The sequence below is a fragment of the Gymnogyps californianus genome, chromosome 16 (assembly GCF_018139145.2).
Source record: "Gymnogyps californianus isolate 813 chromosome 16, ASM1813914v2, whole genome shotgun sequence".
Taxonomy (NCBI): domain Eukaryota; kingdom Metazoa; phylum Chordata; class Aves; order Accipitriformes; family Cathartidae; genus Gymnogyps; species Gymnogyps californianus.
Genome location: NC_059486.1, coordinates 2159987 through 2181817, shown reverse-complemented (window position 1 = coordinate 2181817; position 21831 = coordinate 2159987). Strand labels below are relative to the sequence as shown.

Genomic DNA, 21831 nt, shown 5'->3' with positions numbered 1-21831 from the left:
AGACATTATGATTGCCCTATCCAGATTGTTTTCTTTGTCTGGTGATGGAAGGGGATTGTATGTCTGCTAGTTTGAATTGAGGTCTTTTGGTGAATAACTAGAATTGGACTTGGATATTCCTGTTTGAGAGCTGCTCTTATATGTAGGTATCAAATCTTAAAAACATATGCAGGTTACTCAGTCCACCCTCCTTTTTTCTCTCATATTAAACTTTTATTTTTTTCCCCTTGGAAGAAACGGGTCATGAGATGATATTATGATGCAATTCTTGATTCCTACTGGGATGTTGGTTTTTGAGAGCAGTAATGATACATGAGTGTCTTTACAGCAGGACCAACAGGCAACACAACGTAAACGAGATGGCTAGAAGCTTCATAAAGTTTTCAAGGGCAGATCTATGCTATTCGTTGCAGAGCATACTGTCCCACTGTTTGGGGACTACATAGTATGCAAGGAGGTTTGGGACCATGCGTGTAAGATGTTTTTGCACTTACTGTGACCCAAGGAGACTGTAAGGCCCAGGGTTGTGTTGCTGGGTGTTTTCTGGATGTTAGCTGCTATCTCCCTGCGATGTTGTGGGTGTTTTGGTTGGGCTGACTAGTCAGTCTTGGCCTGATGCTGCATTTAATCGGCAGACTAAGGCATGCTCTTCCAAGTCATCATACGTAAAATTTTACAGATCACGTTACAAACTCTGAGACTGCTTGATTTATTTAAGGCAGGGGGTGTTGTTTTCCTAACCTCTCTGTAAGCCTCACTACACGCTTTGTTGCTCCAATGGCTTGTGTTCTGCGTGGACTTCTTGCAAATCTGTACCAGCCAAAAGGATCTCATACTTTCAGGATTCCTCGTGATATATGATTTTGTGAAGCTATACTTTGTATTTGAAAGCTGTGGTTTTAAGAAGTCTGAAGCAAGGTGTGCATGGTAATGATAAAATACAAGGGAGATTAATCTTATAAAATGGAGAACAAGTAATAGTTCATCTTTTGCCTCCCTGTGCCATGTTGTATCTGTGTGTAAACGTGGAACGAATGGCAAGTAAACACAAAGAGATGGTCCTGTGAGAGTTTGTATCAGTGAGAGACCTAGATTCTTGGTGTAATCTTGGGATTGAAACGGACATTAGATGCTTAATTGTAAGTTGCTAAAAATTATGTCAGTCTGAGAAGGTTTTTTTTAAATCTTTTGGTAACAGCGTACAATTGATTGCAGCTTTCACCGGTAGCAGTTTTCATTGGTTACATCTGTTTTTTTAAATTAAGAATTAGAGAGAACAAATGCTACTTAAGTTGGCTCTTACCTCTTGAATCTTTAATTCTAAGCCCACAATTGATTATGATGAAGCTGTTCTCTCTGAAATGGACAGCAACTTGAGGCTACTTGAAAAACTTAATAATTCATTCCTATTTATGCATACTGTAATACAATAGGTTATAAATCACTAATGTCAAACCTAATCAGGCATTGTCAGTAGGACTTTAGAGATATGGTGGTGTGATCTGAGAGGTTTTCTTAGCTACAAATATGAAACTAAATTCATGTTTTTGCTCTAAACTTACAGTGCTGTCTTAATTGTTTTCTTGCTGCTTTTCTCTTCAAAATTTTCTAATACACCGATATTTCAGGTTGGCAGTGTGGCCGCTAAACAGCGGTGTCCATGTTGCATGGAGTTTTAGTGGAGTAGAAACTCACTCAAATAAGTAGAACTTATTTTCAAAAGAATCCACAAAACCCAAGCATTTTGTTAAAGGTTTGGGTTTTTTTATACTCTCAGTAGTATAAAGGGTGAACAAATGTGTTGGTTTAGATAAGAATTTAGTCTCAGTGCAGGCCTATATTGATTTATATGTGTATATTTCAGATGTTATTTAAATCATTGTATATGAAATCTAATTTTTAGTTATAACTTTATGAGAGAGAGAGAGATATAGATATATATATAAAAATTTGATTTCTAGGTCAGCAGGACATGGAAAGTACTTGCAGAAGATGAAGTGTTGTGGTACCGGTTGTGCCAACAGGAAGGATACCTATTAGATACGAGCATCTCTGATCATTCCTGTTGGAAGCTCGCCCTCAAGAACTGCCGTGCCAGAGAGCGCACTTTGAAAACCAACTGGAAGGTAAAAGGGAATTTCTTTAATGGGATCCAGATGCTGTAGAAAAATGGGAACCTGGTTCAAGCAAGTGGTAGTGAAAAGTTGGTCTTTTGTATTGCAGCTTCTTTTTGCTAGTTAAAAGGGGAAAGCTGCTGAAGGATTTATGACACTTAGCCCTAGCTGTAATACCTTTTTTTTTTTCCCCCGATGACTGATTACTTTGGGAGTGAGTCTTTCTGTTTGCTATGCTGCTCCATTGACTTTGGTGAGAGAGAGATGTTTATACTTCAACCATCCCTTGATAATGAGAATCAGCCTTTAAGATGAAGACTCCTTCCCCTGTTCATTACATATCCTGGCTAAAAGAAAGGTATAACTTTGTTGTTGTTGTTGTGATAGTTGTTTCTCTACCTAAAGATTATAAATGATAATGAAGAGTGATAGCTTCTTTCTCCTTCATTTCTGTCTAAAAATTCCAGGCGGCAAGCATAAAATAGATGTGCCTTCTCTCTCAGCTGCACTACAACTTGTCAGTAGCAATAGCAGAGCTCAGAGTTTTCCACGAAGCAGCAAATTAACTTGGTCGATGAATGTATTGCAGTACCAATGCCATGTCTCGTCTTTCTGTGCAGAACCGCATTGGTGCTGTGAGCCAGCTGCAATATGAGCTGGGAAAAATTCTTTGTGATGTGCATTCTTGCGATGGAGTTGTTATTGCTGGGTGAGTATGAGGTTGCGTAATGCTCACTTAATCTTCGCTGTTTGAAATCTCATGTACTGCTTTTTAACAAATTCAGAAGAAGCACCTGTTTGAGGCAACAAGAATGAATTTTTCTGACTGCAGTTCCTTTGTGGGTGAGGGTCATGGTTTAACCCCAGGCGGCAACTAAGCACCGCACAGCCGCTCGCTCACTCCTCCCCCCGGTGGGATGGGGGAGAGAATCGGAAGGGTAAAAGTGAGAGAGCTCGTGGGTTGAGATAAAGACAATTTAATAGGTAAAGCAAAAGCTGGGCATGCAGGCAAAGCAAAACAAGGAATTCATTCACCACTTCCCATCGGCAGGCAGGGGTTCAGCCATCTCCAGGAAAGCAGGGCTCCATCACGCGTAACGGTTACTTGGGAAGACAAACACCATTACTCTGAACGTCCCCGCTTCCTTCTTCTTCCCCCAGCTTTATATGCTGAGCATGACGTCCTATGGTATGGAATATCCCTTGGGTCAGTTGGGGTCAGCTGTCCCGGCTGTGTCCCCTCCCAACTCCTCATGCACCCCCAGCTACTCACTGGTGGGGTGATGTGGGAAGCAGAAAAGGCCTTGATGCTGTGTAAGCACTGCTCAGCAGTAACTAACACGTCTCTGTATTATCAGCCCTGTTTTCAGCACAATCCAAAATATAGCCCCATACCAGCTACTATGAAGAAAATTAACTCTGTCCCAGCCAAAACCAGCACCGTGAGGTAGATTGTCCGTAAAGTGGCTGATGATGATGGTTATCTACAAGTCATTTCAGCAGTGCAAATTTTTATTGTACTATTCAAAAAGCTATCTCATGTACATGTAGTCACTGTAAAGACTATAGTACATTCTGATGAACTGTATCTATTGTTTTGCTGTGGAAGCACACAGAATGTATTAAATATTGTACACATCTACTGAAAAATGCTCTTTTTACTATTTTTTTCCATAAAAATCTCTTAATCACAAGGATATTTTTGTGTGCTGTGGCAAGATAACTTTAGAAGGACTGTTACTTTTCTCCATTGTTATTTAAAAGACAATCTGGGGGAAAAAAAAACTGCCCAAAAAATAGAGAAACTCAAACTTCTCTTTTCCTAATATAAAGCTTTGTCAGGACCTTGATTTAGTGTTAGCTATTCATTTGGTTTACACTCTTACATACAATTTTAAGAACCTCACAAACTCTTAGAAGAGGTTACCGTGACTGTCTCAACAGGTGTAAGGCTTTACTGTATTCTGCTTGAATTTTACAGGTTCAGTAATTAGTAGCCCTCCAGAAGAAGTCACACAAGTAAATAAAAATGATGTCATCCTGGGGCAGTCAGAGGACATTGTCCTTAACATATCAGAGTTCCATATTTTATGGTAGCACTTCATGTTAATGGTATGCTTATGCATTGTGGGATTAGAGAAAACTACTTATAAAATACTATAAAATTCACACACTGGTTATAAGAAAGGTGCCTTGAAATACATCGCCTGTAGATAACTCCCATATACATTGAAATGCTTTTGAATGCTCTTGGGCAACTGAGAGTGGAAGTCTAAACTAGCAGATGGCAGAAGTGAAAGGGCTATTTTAATCTTTGATGATTGGTTTGTTTTGTGTGTGGTGGTGTTTTGTTTTTTTTTTTTTTTTACTAGATGCTCTTCCACTTGTTTTACTTCTGCATTTGGAGGTCTCCCTTTCTATTCTCTCTGCTGTCCTAGTCATTGACTATTGCTTCTCTTTCTCCACTTTTCACGCGATGTTTTCGCTGCTGTAATTGGTTGCGTTACAGCAATGAAAATGCTTCTGCTGAAGAGCTGCGTAGTCTGTGACCTCTAGAGGGGCAGTGCCACACAGTGGTTAACCTAAACAGTGGCCATGGGAAGAGGCTTGAAGAATTTGTGTGGCTGGAGTGCCGCAGATCTTACGTTGGCTCGTGCCTGATGTTGAGACTTCCTTGAGCCGCTGATAAGACACTGCAGCTCCCAGCTTGCTGTGGTCTGCAGCTGGGATCTAGCTCTGCGGACAGCAACCTGACTTCTGTTGTGCCCTTCAGCTTGGGCGGTGTGTTTCCTGGCCTTGGCTAGGGATCTGCACTACTCTATCTGTTCCACTGTCTCTAATGAAACCTCCTGTACTTTTTTGGGAGCCAGAAACCCCAATTGTCCCCATGCTGCTGCCAAAACTTCCAGCTCTTCTTTTTCTTCCTTTTCTCCATTGTATTATATCCAAACATGCAATATATAGAAGGTAGGCAGAATAAATTAAATTTCTAAAGAATTAATAAACAAAGGATATTAATCCTGCATATTAAACTCAAATAGCCCATATTTTAGCTTTGTGTATTGTGAAAGTTGGGTTTATGCAGTTTCACACAGTCTTTTCGTATCGGTTCCCCAGTTCCTCCAGTATCTCTTGATTCTTTTGGTGAGTTTGCATCAGATGGCATGGTGAAGGGAGGTGGTGCCGTTAAATAATTTAGGTTCCTGAAAGGTTCATGAAAATAGGTGAGCAGGTAAGAGACCACTGAGGGAAAAGCTGCACGTGTGTATCCATTAGGAAGAGCGATGTTATGGGTTTCACTCAAATTACTTTTGAGTAATTTCCCTTCTCTGAGAAAATGAATTTTAGTAATGAAGTATCTTTTTATGAAGCTATGAGCATATAATTGATAAAACAACATGGGGAAATCAGAATTCAGCTGTTTGACTTTACCTGATGAAATGAAGTGTTTAGAATATTAGAACGCAATAATGTTTCCTTTGCTGCTTACTACTTGCCCTTCACTCTGCTTTGGTAGCTCAAGATCTCTGAAAGCATCTCTTAAATTGCTGCAAGCAGAAAACTGTTCTGTGAATCTTGCCCAAAAGAAGACAAATTTGTTGTTCTGCCAGTGATGATTGAATGCTGCAAGACAGTAGCACACTGTCGCACCTCCCAATAATATCTTATGGTAAATATCAAACAAGACAGACTTAAAGTTGTAACTAAAACTTCCAAGGGCATTAGCAAATTTTGCAGGGAAATACTTTGTTATGTGCATTTGGTAAGTATTTAGGATAGCTAGATTGAGGAATTTGTTGGGGTTTTGTTGGTTTGTTTTTTGTTTTTTAAATCCAAACATAACCTCCCCCTTTCTCTCCCAGCTTATAGTATTGTACTTAATGGCATTGTGCTTTCAAATTTGTCATAAAAGTGTAATGAATCTGGTGATCAATAGCTAGCTGTTGCATTCTTTCAGTACTGAAGAAGTAATTTAATAGCTGAGGTTAACAGAAGTCAATTTTCTTCTCAGTATAAATATCAATTATCTGTTACATTTAATGATTATATCTCCAGTTTCGCAAACACTTATGTGCTTAGCTTTACATGTGAATAATCATAGATTACAGCAAGACTTACCATGTGCATAAAGCTAAACTGATGTGTGACTTTGCAAGACTTGAGAAGTCAGTGATCATCTTAAAGCTAACTTTGTGTGTGGCATTTCCTGGGGTTCTCTAAGCAGTGGCTTGTGGCATCATTTACCTTTCTTTCCTCTGTAGTCAAGTTGCTGCACTGGAGAAAAACAGGGCCACTCAGTTTTTAGCAGGTTTTTTGATGTCTGACTTTGGGGAGCAGCTGCAATGCTCTGGCTCAGCTCGGTCAGGCCAGCCAGGCATTACGCTCTGTCTTTATAGCTGGAAACTGTGGCAGTGTATAGCAGCTGCTCCCTGCTTTCAGGACGTTCAACTCGGGATCTTGGGAGATCAGAGAATGGTTATACAAATTTAAGAAGAGGTGGAGAGAGAGGTTCTCCGGCAGAAATGCTGGGGCTGTTGTGTATTTGGAGTCTTCGAGCAAGCTTGGGTACAATCTTATTTGATTTGAACCTGTGCTGTGATAGACCTGATCTTGTTGTCTTCACTATACTGCTTCAAACTCTGCTGGAAAGTGGAATAATTTTTATTTTAGTTGCTGTAGAGCTTTTTTTTTTTCCCAATCTTTCTGAAAAGGGATTTGTACAGGTTGTGAGCAGAGTGACTTAAAACAGCAGCTACAAGCGTGATACATAGAGGCATAGTTTGCCTGAACTGGTTCAGGAGTGGAACTCTCTGTTAACTTTGTGTAAGGAAGTAAAGATAAACTATACAGGGTTAGCTCTCCCTTAGAGAAATGTACCTATTTCATGCACTCTATTTTCTCCACGCTGCTGCCAAAGCTCAAGCCAGAAGATGGCAGAATATCAAGGATTGATTAAGTGCAACCTGAGCTGCGAGTCGAAGGTGGTTGCTAGCAGCTCCTCTTTCTCAGAGCGCCTTGCATTTACTGGCTGACATCAGATAATTCAATCTGGCCTGCATGCAGAGCATCTTGTGTTTATCATTAAAATTTCATCCCAGCGGTTACGATGCTTGTTTTCTGGGTCAGACCTTGAATCCCTTTTCATTTGAGACAGCGGTGTTTGTGGTTACCTCACTCCCAATCAATGTTGTATTCGCCAGCCTTTCTACAGTTACATGTCTCGAAGGATTGTCTTTAAAGGGATGTTGTCCTCCCCCCTCTCCATATTCAATTCAAATGTAGTTTTGTCTTTAAGTCAGAGTTTACTTAAAGCAATTATGTCTGCTCGCTGGGCTTTTATAAATTACTACTGATGATTAGGTTCACTGTACCTAATGCTGTCGTATGTTTGATTTCAGTACAGAATGCTTGGATTTCTTCACGTTCTGTTAATAAAATCTCAGTTGTTTTTTTTTTTTTTTAAAGAAAGCGCATGTTCAGACAGTAAAATGCTACTTATTTTTTTCTTGGCAGTGTTGACAGCCACACTGATGGGCATTTGTAGTCAGAGGTTAGGTCCTCCTGGAGATACTGATCTCGGAGCGTGCATCTGGTCCTTGTTTGAACTGTGTTGTCATTACACAGTGGATCCTGTGGTGTAACATGTCCATAGCGTGTTGTGAGACTGTTCTGCTGTTTCACTGGCTCTGTGTGAAATACTCATGTGTGGCTGTCCTTGAACTCTGTGGTAAACTTGCCTTGTGTTGGTGGCGATCATCTCACCTCACAATTCACCCCGTAAAACCACACCAAGTCTGCTGTGAGTCGGGGTGATGTTTTATTGTGCATTGTGTTAACTCTTTTATGCTTGCAGAAAGGGCACTGTGGCTTTACTGCTGCTGTTTGTAGCTCTGAAAGCTTCCCAAATGAAAATAAACAGAAGAGATCCAGAGTCAGACAACGCTTCCGAAAGACCCAGAAATATAAAGATATCTGCTTTTTCTTTCTTCAGTTTTCCTCGACTGAAGAAAGAGTGGTAGACTGTTAGTGAAGAGCTTGCAGAAATGGAGATTTAAGGGCATGCCTCTGCTGTGCCACAGAGACCGATCTAGCAGATGCTGCGTGCAGTCCCTGCACCTCTTACAGACTAGGCTGGGAATCAGCCCCTGGTTCTTCTCTTTACATTTTAACTTCAGATATTTTCCTCCTTCCCCCAGTAAGTACTGTCGTCTTTCCTAGAGATTTTATTTCTTGAGTTAGGGCTAGTGGATTCATCTGCTCTGAGTGCCTCGATATATCAACAGATTAACCCTTCCTCCCCTTTCAGGGTGGAGCATGCCTGGCACACGTGGTATTTCTCCAAGTGATGCTTGATAAAGGCAATGAGAAGCAAAAGAAGAACTTTCTAAATATCCTATGTGGTTAGGGGAATCATCTGTTTCAGAGGTAGTGATACGTTTTGATTCTCTCATACTGAGAAAATAAATGCACTGAAATTATTTTCATACAGTTGTCTTCGTTCTGAGGGAATCTTACGGGAGTTACAGTTCAAACACTGCAGCACGTTTGAACAATTTGGGCCTTTCAGTTTAAGTCATTATGAGCAAAATACAGACATATAAGTAGCTGCTACTATATGGTAGATTTCTTTGTTCTCTATGATCACCTCCCACTCTGCTTTCCTCTTGCTCAAAGGTGACCTGCAAATGACTTTTTAAAAAAATGGGCTTGCCACTCTTTTTAGCTTCATAATGATGTGTGAAACTAGCCCGAAAGGCTTGAAAACACTTTTCTGTGCTTTTTAAAACTTCATGTCAACTCTCATCTAATTTGGTTTTCTTGCTATAGGGCTTGTGGGCTATTCTCAAGGTATTTATTATTAGCTCTTGCATCTTAATTCAGCGTGCAGACCTGAGGAAACCAAAATATTAATTAGTAATGAAAATGAATAAAAGTTAACAAACCAAAGTCTTAAACAGCCTGAATAAGCCCCTGCCTTATTTAATTGCTTAAATTTCACTTGTATAATGGCACAACTTTGATAGGTTTCTCCCTCCCCTCCCAGTGACTGAGAGCCTGGATGTAAAACAAAGCAGTAAGGCAGAAGGTAAAAATACTTGCCTTTTTCCTTCAACCTTCCCCAAACCTTTTGTGTTCTCTTCACTCATTCTCATCATTGTTAAGAAGTAGTAAGTGTCAGACCTTCTTTTTTTCAAGTGAGTCACCTTTAGGAGGGTTGAAAACAGGATGACATCATGAGTTCAGAGGGGTCGGATGACAAACTACGGGAGTTAGGTAAGGTTGTGTTAAGTGACAAACACGTTGGCTTCTGTCATCTTGTGAAAAAGAGCCTTTCAGGTGAAACCAATAGTAGAAGCTTGATACTGACTCTTTGTGAAAGATGCTTTTCCAGCCTGCCTGACCATTAAGCTATTGGTTTACCTATAGGTTTTGCTGGATGCAGGGGAACGCGTTGCTGCAGTGAGATGCGCTGTGTGCATAGTGATGCCCAGTATTCTGAAGCTGCAGTTGTTATTTTTGAGCTTGTAAAGCCTGGTTTTCTACTGAGGCCAGACAAACCCATCCTTCTTTCTAGTAAACTTCTTGAACATTTCATTTTTACTGTCTTCACAACCTACCAGCCTCTGGGCTGTTGCCATCAGTGCGTAGAGTTCAGGTGATACTTTTCCTCTCTGCTGTTTGCAGTGTTTTGCAGTTTGTGTTCCTCCAACACGTAAACATATCAATTGACATCATCTTCAAATGGTGTTTTCTCGCCTGTATCTGAAACTGGAGCCATTGTTTTATTTGTTGCATTACGTGTTTGTCCTTTGTGAAATAATAGGGCTGATGAACCAGATCCCTCCCAAATTGCATCATAATTCCTCTTGAATTCTTTTGAAAAAGATAATTTTTTTTTTTTCTCCTGTCATGGCAGCAGCCGTAGGCAGTACCCACAGTAATAGGTTTGCTTGGTCTGAGCAGCTCGTTTAATTAATGGGCCTGGGCTGATGCAAGCCACTGGAATCTTGATCTAAATGATGGGAGATTCTTGGCCTTAAAAAAGAAATTATTAGAGACAGTTTGGCTTTCTCTAACTTCTGCTTTTGTAAGTGTTCATTAAAATGTTTTGCCTACCATATAACCCTTTGGCTTGTTTCTGTTCCCTTGGTATGACATTTGCATGCACTTAAAATTAATATGAAGGTGAGGCATGCAGAAGTACTTAGGATGGCGAAATGTTAATTTTGTTACAGATATCAACGATAAGCTGCAGAAGAACTGCACGCTATCTCCAGCAGCTTAACCCACTTTCTAGAGCTATGGTTTCCTAATAAGGCCTTAAGAATGAAGGTGTAAGCTCTCGGCAGCTCAGTTTCTGTGAGTGGTCCACAGAGGGACATGGGTTGATGAACTGGAAGGTCAAGTTCCCAGCAGAAGAGTTTGGGCACCGATCATAGGGATGCTCAGAATGTATTTCCTACATGTTAAATCTTAGAGTGTTTCCAGATCCGTTTTGGTACAAGGTAGTCACTTTTTTCATAGCTGCACCCATATATCAAGCAATCCAAAATAATGTTGGGATGAAATCAGGGACATTACTTTTCTACTTCACGTTCTTCTACCAGTGTTAGGATAGTTTCAAATGCTGGTTTTGGTTTACCCTCATCTGGTTTTTTTTCTTGTATTTTATGGTGTAGCTTTCTGCCACGCTATGTAATAGCAGAAAATTTTCTCTTTTCTGTTCCATTTGTATTTCATTTTTTTTTGTCATTGTGTTCTATTTATATTCCTTTCTGCCATATAAAGTAGTTCTTTACTCCATCGTTGCTACTAGACTGTTTTTCCTGAATCCTTCCCTTAAGGAATCCCTTAGCCAAGCTACCTGTCGGTTATATACATAGTAGCAAAATCAATGTCTCTAACTGTAAATGAGAACGCAGGAAGGCTTGGGAACTTTTACCTCTTTCATCCAGCCTTACTCTGTGAGGCATCTGACACTGTGGTAAATGTATCGAAGCAGTCCATTATTACCCCTCACTTCAGAGAACAGTTGTGGGTCTTAATGTTGAGTATAAAGAAGGTAATAGAATCCATTTAATTTCAGCGTTGTGTGTTGCGACTGAAGTATCTTCCAACTTGCAGTGGTTTTGATGAAGAGGTTTTTTGAAATTGAACTTTATGAATTGCCACTGTCTTACTTGAGCCTTATAGAGAAGGTGAAGCTTAGGAGCAATTTGAACCAACTTAGAAAGGCTTTTGGACTTGGGTTTGCATGTTTAATTGGACCTTATTCTTAAGCCTACTGACGGGGTCACTGACTAGATACCTTAATTAACCACATGAAGGACTGGTTAGTTGCTCTTGGTGGAATAAGGATGAAAGGTCTGAGATGCTTGTTGCAGCAAGACAATGCAAAATACTCATTATTTTACTTGCTTATCAACAGGCATCTGTTTAAACAGAGCTATAGCTAGTGATTGTTACTTGAACAAAATTCCTACTGACTTCAATAAAATGCATTGACATTGTAAGGACTTCATAATAAGATCTTTTGAGTATTAACAGATGGTCACTGACTGCCTGAAACAAAGTTGTTGGGTTTTTTTTGTTTTGTTGATCACCGCAGGTATCTGGAAACTGAACAGACTTTGCCTTCTGGAAATCAAACCTGACTGTGAAACAAAGGTTTTTCTTTCGCCTTCCTTTTTATTTTCTTGCTACAAATTCTTTAGAGAATATGGAAAATGTAAACGGATTTCTGAAGTGTCTTATCAAAAGTCTTTGGTGTTCAGACCAACTTAGTGTAGTAAGACTTGCCCTGGAGTGGTGTGCTTGAGGCGGCTGACAAAATGGACTGACACCAGCATCCTGTTTCAACAGAAACGCAGCAACAGTCTAGTTGACCCGCTTGTTTGAAGTGAAATTCTGCAGTGCCAGCAGTAAGCAAGCCATGAAGGAAAGCAGTTTGTCTTTGCTGCTGCCATGGACTGAATGAGTAGAGCCTCAACTGTTTTGAAAATGTTCCTGCTAACAGTTTTTCTTTTGTGTATTTGTCAGTTTATATATTAGTTGCAGTTGTACTTTGCACAAACACTAATTAGACAGCCATCAACACTCAGGGCCAAAGGCTTACTAACAATGCAACTGTGATAGCAGTGTCTTAATTGGTTGAGTATAATTGTCATTAGGCAATGATAAAGACATCTGGGGCTCTGGAGAGAGATCAGCCTCCCCCTCCTCCTCTTCCCCAAATTTGTTTTGGCTAGTGCTATCCAACACAGTTGAGCTTTTTCAGATGGGACTCTGTGTTTTGACCAGTTTCCTGATGTTTTTCTCCTTATGAAATCGTCTGCCTCTTCAGCACCACTTCATTAGAGCGGTGCCCAGCCTCCATCTCTGCTTCCTCCCGCATGTGCTCTGCACTTCACCACCTGCTTCCCAGCCATCGTGGGACATCAGCAGCTTTTAACCCCCAGCTCCTTCTCCTTCAGTCTTCTGCTTTCACTCATGTCAGAGGGCACGAGGAAATTGTTCATCTCATTATGACGTTACTGCCAATAAAAAGTAGTCGAAATGCTTTTGATTAGTGAGTAGGTATTTTTATTATAGTACGTTTGTAGATACCATATGAATTTAATTTTTTTCAGTTTCTCTGTACCATATGCATTCCACCTATTGTCGCTCCATTTCGACAAGTTTTTTATGCATATCTGCAGAGCTTAAGCTGAATTTGCAGACTAATTTTTACAGATGTCTACATATCTGTCCAGAATTACAGAACTGGCTTGTCAAGGAGAAGTATAGTTAGAAAAATATAGCTCTTGTCTTTCTCTTGCTGCTACTTCTCATGTGTATACACTGAAATGTTCAGAAGAACAAGAGCAAAGTGAAATATAAGTCCCATCAAAGAAGCTGAGTTACTTGGGTGGAGAGTCTCTGTTGAACGCTAAGAGAAGGATGACTGTGCTGGTGAATAGGGAGAGAAGCACGCAGACCCGGAGCTGAAAGCCAGGCACTGCGTGGATGAAACACCTTGGAAGGCAGCAGGGCAGGGGGTATCTGGAGAGGCGGAACTTGGGGTTGTAAGCAACACTCTTTTTCTTGTTGCTCCCTGTTGTGCTCGGGAAGGCAAGACTTTGAACAGCCTTTCTAAACGAAGTAAATCAGGTATGGTCTCTAATGTGGGGTTTTGGTTTGTTTTTTTTTTTTTTTCCTTTGAACTTGAGAACTCAGAATTTCTTGAGAACTCAGAATTTGTAGGTTTTGGGGTTGGTGTGGGGGGGTTTTGCGCAAGTGGCTTGTATTAGATGTTGGAGTATTTACCTGCCACTCCAATAATCATCTCATTACACCCACCAGGGGAAAAAAAAGCAGCTGCTGAATGCTGTTGGTATTATAGCAAATAGAATGTATTCGTTGTTATATTAAACAGAAAGGTGGCTTTTGGTTGTTTTTTATTTTTCGCTCCAGCAGAAAGCGATGGGGGCCTTTCATAGCCATCTTGATAGAAAAATCAGTAACTGAATGAGTTTTGAGGACTGTGCCTGTTCTGGGGCAGAAGACTTAAATCTAGGGTTCTTTCATTCAGTAGCTGGTAACCAAACTAAATTTTCATGGCGAGTGTAAAAGTTGTTGTGGTAGGAAATGAATAGAAATCCTGAAATTATCTAGAAATAGGGTCTGTGAAGTGCAGCGTGTTCTTCTCTTCAGCCATCTATATTGATATGGCAGATTTGCCAATTATCTGCAATAAAGCAGCCTTTTTATTTTTTTACAGCAAGGCAATGCTTTAATAGTTTAAAAGCCTTTTGTTGTGGTTACAAATTGAAAGTGTGTTGCTCTTTACAACAGCATTAAAAGCAGAGAGTTGAACCATTAAATTTTTTAGTTCTGAATTGGATTCATCTGTGTTTGAAATTCTTCCAGTTCAGTTCTGGTACAGGCCCAGTGGATGCTGGAAATGGGCATGCGGTGGTGATGGCCAACAGAGCGTGTTGTCAGCTGAGGAGATGGTTTATGTCGCCCATTTCCCCATGCTGGTTCCCTGCCCAAACCTAGACCTCCACTTATGTTTCCAGCATGGTCTTGTAACATCTCTCCAAATCCTTTAGGTTTGCCGCATGGGACTGATTTGCTGTCGTGCTGCACTGGGAAGGATGTGAGTGGCATTGCTGAGTGAGAAATGGGAGTAGGAGGGATACGGGAGGGATAGGGGCAAAGATGCCTTACTGCCCTCCTCTTCCTGATGAACATAAAGCATTTGTCCTATCTTTCAGTGCACTGGTGGGATTTCTGGACAGACACACATGAAGGTAGAGTTTGATGGGTGCTTGCAGGGTTCTCCTGGCACATATAGTGTTCCCCGTTCTCTGTCGTGACAGAACTGGAATGAGCACTATGGCCAGGATCCTCTTATGGATTGTTCTGTAGTATCTGTCTGAACCTACTAGAGCATACCTGAGGGACACGTAACAAGCTCTTGTGTTCGACAGGTCCTTGCTGGGAGTGGGAGAGCAGCACGGCTTCATGGTATAGAAGTGAAAGCTCTTCAGCATGTGCTATCCGTCACTGGAGAGGAAGGGGGTGAGGATGAGGAGGCTGCAGGGTGATCTGATGCAGAGCCTACTGAGCAGAGACAGTTCCTGCGTTTAACAGGTCCCAGCACAAAAACATCAGAATTGAGTCAAATTTATTTCAAACTGATAGTCAGAAACGTTTGGTCTTCTGTTGCAGTTTGAGCTTAGCTGTAGAGGTGGTTCAGGTGGTTCTTCAAGAACAAAGAATGGTTCAAACTAAATTTTGACTTGGTTGAATTCTGAGATAAAATTAATTTAAGCGCTTATTGTGGTACTGTGATGTTGGATCTTTAATTCTAAGATTGCAGTCCATGTTATTTTTTATGGATGGTAGTGTGTCTTGAGCCCTGGATCACTTGTGTTGCGTGCTATGTGGAAAAGACAGCAGCAGTGCGCTCAGAGTATTAGCCAGCCCCGTGTCTCTTCTCTATTCCTGTCGTTCTGTTTTCTCCATCTATTAGTCTTTCTTTTTACATTCCTAGACTGGACTATGTGAGAGCGAGTATGTGTATGGACTAGGAGGAGATGCTGTTCTTCCTTGCTTATTTGGGGATGAAAATTAGTATTCTGTCACTTAGTTCTGTCATTTCTACCAGTATTGTATGTCTCCCTTGAAACTCACTTTTCAGGGTCGCTTAGTGACAAGAGAATTTTGGCTTCCTCCTTGGGAGTAATCTGCTACTCTTTGCAGTTAGGAGAAGGTTGAAAACACCACCCCAACCAACCCAAACATAAAAGGAAACAAAAAGCAGCTCAAAATGCTTCCAAAATGCTATGTGTGTATCTTATTGAAGGGGACAGCAGCAGATCTGTGCAATTACCTATCCCATTGTGGTTTATCTCCAGATTTTAAAATGTATCTGAAATGAGCGCTTTTCAGTTTTGTAAACTGAAGATATTTGTTGTGGACTAACCTGGACTGCTTGTTTGGGCCAACATGAAACATTTTGCTTTGCTTTGGGGAAGCTTCTTTCTCGATCTATTCTTTTTAAATGGTGCTGCTGTAAATTGGAAATGAAAGCAGGATTCGTAAGGGGATTTGGGCCTCCTTTGCAGAAGGAGAAAAGGGGAGAAGTGCTATCCCACTCTATTCCCTCATTTTCTTCTGTCTTACCATGTAAAGCACTGAAGAGGAAGCCAGGTGACAAGGACACAGTTCTTCTCTCTTCCTGAGTCGGTGCAGAGAATTAATGTGCATCTCTTTCTGCTTGACAGATTTCACTGCCCCCTCAGGCACTTTAATTAGTTGTATAAAATGGAGCATTTTCACCCAGAGATGTTGGGAGTAATCTGCTCCAGAGTACCTGTAACCCCGTTGCATGGTGCTCCCCAAAGAACTAGGTGACCTGGGTCAAAGTCCAACATCTTCTAAACCTTTATTAAGCACTTTCCTTCACCTCCTTTGTAAATAACTATTTTCTTATTTTCCTCATAAACATAGGACAGCCAGATTTCTAACTGGTAGACCTTTGAGGCTTGTAAGAATCATTCTTTTGAAATGCTTTTTCCTGCAAAGTTGGGATGTAACAACAAAGCTGACAGAGCAGGAAGCACCCTTCATTTTCCAACAGAATCCAAGTCTCAGCTATGGCAGAGAAAGACATCTGAGACTGTTTGACAGTGTTAATTGTCACAGTTCTGTCAAAACTGATCTTAAATGATTATTGAACTCTTCCAAATAGCTATTGAACTGTGTTCTTTGACCAGTCGTAGAGGGAGCTTCTCCTCTACTTTGCCTGCAGTGTTTCTTTTTTTTTCTTTAATAGTATGTTGTGTGCCACAGCATAGATGGCATGGAACAGTTTCTGCGTTGCTTGCTGTGTAACAACCTTCATTCATTTAGATGTATTCAGTATTATCTGAGAAGTTTAGTTCTATTTTTTAATTTTCTCATTGGCAAACTGTAGTTTGATGTTAAACTGTAGTTTTTCTGCTGTTTCAGTGAGAGAGCCTTCTGCAAAGAAGGCAGCACCACGTTAACTCTAAAGACAACACTTAATTGTATTAATTAATTAGTCTTCAGAGATGTACGCAAATCTGATCTGTTGATGAGGCATTAAGAAGCTTCTATAAAGAGTAGTAGGTTAGATGGATGTATGCATGTGAGTACTTGTATGTACGTACATAAATGCTCTGATTAAACAGCCTTTCCTTGGCAAAACCACAATCACAGATTTTTAAAGACCGAAAAGAAACAGTTTCAAGTCTTGCCATGATGTAATTGAGACTTGTTACTGATTGCCTTTTTTCCCTTGAGGCCGGCGCTCCTTGCATTCTAGTTGTAAAGCTAATATCGATAGTTGGTAACTTGTGGTAGCTCAGTCGTGTCGTTCTTGTAGCTCCGGTTTACCTGCCTGTCTTAGTAGACTTGATGCTACATTCAGTAAATGGGAATAAAACGAGCAACGCTGATGGGCTTGCACACAGAGTGTGTAAACAGGAGGAGAATCAGTGTAGGAGCTGTAAATGGTGTTGGGTTTTAAGACACTTTTCGTTTCTTCTTCCCTTCTCTTGCAGCTACCTCTTTTCAGATGTTTTGGGATGAGTAATAGCCTTCTTTTCCAGATATACATCAGGAGAAGTGAGGTTGTGGGACACTCGCACCTGGGACTACACAGCCCCCATCCTGGAACCAATGCATGGTCCTGGTGATGCTGGACCTCAGCCACATGTCTCCTTTGTGAGGATAAACAGCTCTCTGGCTGTAGCAGCTTACGAGGACGGTAAGTAACCACAATTCTCCTCCCTATTTAAAAAAAAAAAAAAAAAAAAGGCTTTACAAAAATGAAGCAGCTGTGCTCAGCTTTTTGTGTGTCTGTAATCCTGTATATACGCACACACACGCACGCACACTTGCTTTTATGTGAGAAAGTTGGCCAATAACCCTAAATGCATTAGGAGGCATTGGAACATAGCACCCATTAAAACTGATGTTTAATTCCTACTGGAACTGCTACACAAAGCTTGAGTGCCAGGCTGTAGTCCAGCCAAACTATCTTAAGCAAATAACTTGTTTTGCTATAAAAATATTAAATATTCTTCCACCAGCCTTCTCCTCTGTCCAAAACTCCCTTGGGGTGCTGTGAAGCTTTGTTATGGGAATACTGGTAAACTTGCATGTCTGATTAATCTGCATCCTGTCTTGCTCTTTGCATAGTGTATGGATGCACATTTTCTTAACTGAAGTATTGGTTTCTAGTGGTGGGTTATTATATACTTTGATATAGAGAAATAAAAACTGTGACCTAATATTTAATGAAACCCTAATAAAATCCTGGTTATATGCATTGGTTTAAATATACTTAGATGTTTATATAACGCACAACAAGAGCCAGAGACCAACCGTACATCTACTGGACGTGGGAACTGCAATTAAAAGAAGTCAGGTTTGGACAGTGCTAGCCAATTGGGATCCTAGGCTGAGTTGCTCAGGCAGAACTCAACTCCTATCACCTTTCTTTAAAATGTATGATTTGACACTTAAAAACCTCTCCTCAGGTATGAATAAAGAGTATTTTTAAAGTTAGGGAGCTTTGTACGCATACTATCTTTGATCCTGGCATTTCTGCATGTGAAAACAAAACCGAAGATGGGTAATCCAAACAAAATCTCTAATCCATATATTTTATTTTAGAAGTAAATTAAATGCTTTATATGTGAAAACAACTGTTTTAAGATGATCAGCATCCTTAGCTGTTTTTCAAGTGTGGATCATGCTAGAACGGTTTTCTGTGGCTAAAAATTGTTGATAGGAAATGTTTTCTGACAACAGCGAGTCTGGTATTACAGAATACTCGCTAGTATTATTTACTCGAGTCGTAGGAAATTGTAACACAGTGATAGTTTTAAGTGATGGCTTTTTTGTCCGGTGTGCCAAACAATGACTAGCAGAGGGTCTTTTGTTTGCTTTGTAGTCTCCCACTGACTAATCTAATAATTTGTCTAGGGTTTTTTTTCTGTCATATTCCTTGTTGTCAATCCTGTGTGCACTGTGACTAAACTAGTTTGCGTAAAGCTTGGTGTCGTTTATGCTTTTGGGTAGAAATTTTAATGGTCTCTGTGATATGGCAGTTACTCTGATTTGAGAAGCCTGGTCAGAATAGATTAGTTTCTATGTGAATAGGGAATTACAAAGACTGATTTTAGAAATATTTACTAACTGGAAGCTGAAAGTGTATATTTACAGTTTGGTGGAGAGAATTACTTTAAACTTGGGGAGGGAGAGGACCACTTTGAAGATAATGTGTTTGATTGTTCTTTGTTGTACTTTTCCAGCTCCCTTTTCTCTTTGTTTGTAAGTTTGACTAACACAGAGAAACCATCTGCTAGTGTTGGAGGTGGTGCTGTCAGGCAAAGAGTCTAGACTTCTCTGTCGAATCCCTGGCTAGCAGACTCGTTCAGATAACATCAGTTTCTCCCAGTTCAACAGAGCTCACGCAGCGATGTCCTTGGCATCTGATCACAGGGAAGAACTAACAGGCAGATTCTGCTCGTGCCGTGCCTGCCTTACAGCGCTGTTTTGCTGGTTCAGTAGTAGCAAACGCTTCCCAAGGCATAGGAAATACAGCGAGGAGAAAGATTTGTCTTACTGGGATGCCTGCATCCAAAGTGAATTGTAACTCCGTGATGGCACTAAAGAAAAATTGAATTGTGACTTCTGGTGAATGTTTCCGACGGCGTCAGCCTCTGAGAAACAAGCTGCAAGGAGAGGTAAATGAGAGAAAAATGTATGGGGAGAAAATGAAGTTCCCTCCGCCCATGCCAATACTCAGTGGGGGCACTGTATGTACACCTGGGGCAACGGGACTTGGCAACTTGATCCACAGTTGTGATTTTTGAATTCCAACCCACTGGCCTCATATTTCTTCTGCCTTGTTTCCTATTGTCAGCACTGGCAGTCCTCCAGTTTGATTTTACCACTAATTGTGTTGCACGTTACCGAACTGAAATGAATCAAATCAAAATGCTTTTCCTGGAGCATTAGATAAAGCAGACGAGGGTTCTGGGTAATGAGCAGATGCTGCTAATGCAGGGACAGTAGAGGCCTTGCCAGGACTCCATCTGCTCCATGCTTGCCTGGCTTTGGCTGTAAGCCACAGCTTTTGGGAAACAGCAGTCTACTTCAGCCATCACTCTCCCCCCGGCCCTCCGGAGTCTCATAGTTTGACTTGAAAACAATGTGCTGCAAGAAGAGATCGTACTTTTTTTTTTTTTTTTTTTTTTTAAAATGCCGTGCTTCATACTTGTGTAGGCACGGTGGGGAGATGCTGCGCTGCTGCCCTTCCTGTTAATGCTTTGAGACCCGTTGGGAGGAGTTAGTGGTATTTCACAAGTTGCAGAGTAGCAACATGGAGCAAAGGAAGGTGGTTTCTGCAGGGATCAGAAGTGCTCTTGCTTGTTAGCAGGCTCCAGGAAGGGAATTTTGGCAGCGCTACTTTCTGGGGCTGGAAATCTGCTGCCTTGTCCTTTCTGATGCCCTTAAAGCTGCTGGCGGGTATTGTCCCTTCTGTACCCTCTTTGCAAAGACAGAAGTGGATTAATGTGTTTGGTGCCTTCCCCTAAGTGCCAGGATGTGCTGTAAGGTAGCAAGAGGTAGCAAGAGCAGGGAAACAGGCTGGCTCGAATAAAGGAAAAAGTTTTTGAAGGAAACTGCATGTAGCAGGCAGTAGTATATTTATTCCCATCAGATACATACAGGTGGCTGTGGATGCAAAACTCTTGGTTTGGGTACGTGGCGTGTGATTTCACATCGCGGTCAGGGAAGTCTGCCTCTTGAGTCCCCAGGTTGGGAATGAAATACAGACTTTCTCGTCTGTGCCTTTTCTGAGGGACTGTACAGGGATGGTGTCATTTGGAAATCTCTGTAAGAAGAGTGGTGGAGATCAAAACCTGACAACATTTGGTGGAAACTGATGTGGTAATGGTAATGTAAAGGCACGACTCTTACGACTGAGGTCAAGTCACCGTTTAGTACGGTAAGTAGCTTGCTGTACCTGCTGAAAGTTGAGAAACAGCATTGCAGTGAAAATAAAATGTAAAATTTTAGTTAATGAACACCAAGCATCTACTAAGGTTAAACTGGCTGTATGTTGGTGGTCCCTCTGACTAGAATTGTTTTGGGGAGAAACTCAAAATTAAAGATACAAAGTTTTGAGACTTCAGGCTGGTGCTCATTTCCACACGTGTATTTCGTCTCCTGTTTGTACTTCATAGCAGTATGATGTTATCTGAAAATTATAAGGAAATAAATTAATGTTCCCAGCTTGGAGGAAAAAAATACATGTAAGAAGTGTTTTCAAAAGGTGAAAAAGAATTTTATTTTGTTTAAATCAAGATAGAAGTGGTAAGACTGCGACTCACAAACAGGAAAAACATCGTGTACATGATGTGAATTAAGCAGCTTCTGGCCTTCCCATGCAATTGTGCTCAGAAGCTGAAGTGAATGAGCATGAAAACCGTGAGCATGTCCAGATTCCCTGCTCTAGCATATTCAAAATTCTGTCTTTGCTTCCCCCCCCCCCCCCCCGCAGATAATGCATACGTAGATTGCTTTACATCTTTTCTAAAGCTGACAGCAACTGCTAGCCTTGCCGTCTTAACGTGGAAGAGCTGATGTAATGGGTCATTAGGATCTGAGCGAAGGATCTTCCGCACCAAAACACAGCCCTCCCTCCGCTTAGCCCAAGGGTTCGCTGTTAGCAGGTAGCAGGAGCGGGCAGCTGTCCTCTGCTGGGGCTAGCTCTTAGAAGGAGCTGTGACATGCTGCATTACGCTGGTGAACACAGCCAGTATAATATTTACAAATGTGATTTAACATTTTTTGCCTCTGTGTTTATGCTGCCTTTCCCTGTTACAGGATTAGAGTGTTTTATAGGAAAAGACATACTTTTTTTTTTTGTGGCAAAAGTGTTGCCTTTTATACCAGAGAGAAACCTGTGTGAAAACAGATGTAAAAAAACAGCTGCTTTTGCAGGAAGTCTTTTGTGCTTCCAGCTGCAAAGAGGGGAGTATACTACAGACAAGCACTGTTAATGGAGATCAGCTTTCAGCCATTCACCTTTGATATAGGAAGAGATGTGTAAGACTGGCTGATGCTTACTCAAATTGGAGTACAGTCAGGATCAGCAGTGCACTGTGTAAGGCACAATAGTCTCATA

The 21831-nt window shown here is 41.0% G+C and overlaps 1 protein-coding gene across 1 annotated transcript in view; it reads left to right on the top strand.

The window, feature by feature from the left end:
• Positions 1-21831, top strand: part of FBXW8 (F-box and WD repeat domain containing 8) — a 54109-nt gene that overhangs the window by 9506 nt on the left and 22772 nt on the right. Inside the window, exons 3-5 of the mRNA XM_050906941.1 lie at positions 1962-2126; positions 2735-2823; positions 17240-17397. Coding sequence (XP_050762898.1) covers positions 1962-2126; positions 2735-2823; positions 17240-17397 — 412 coding nt within the window. The remainder of the gene's footprint in view (positions 1-1961; positions 2127-2734; positions 2824-17239; positions 17398-21831) is intronic.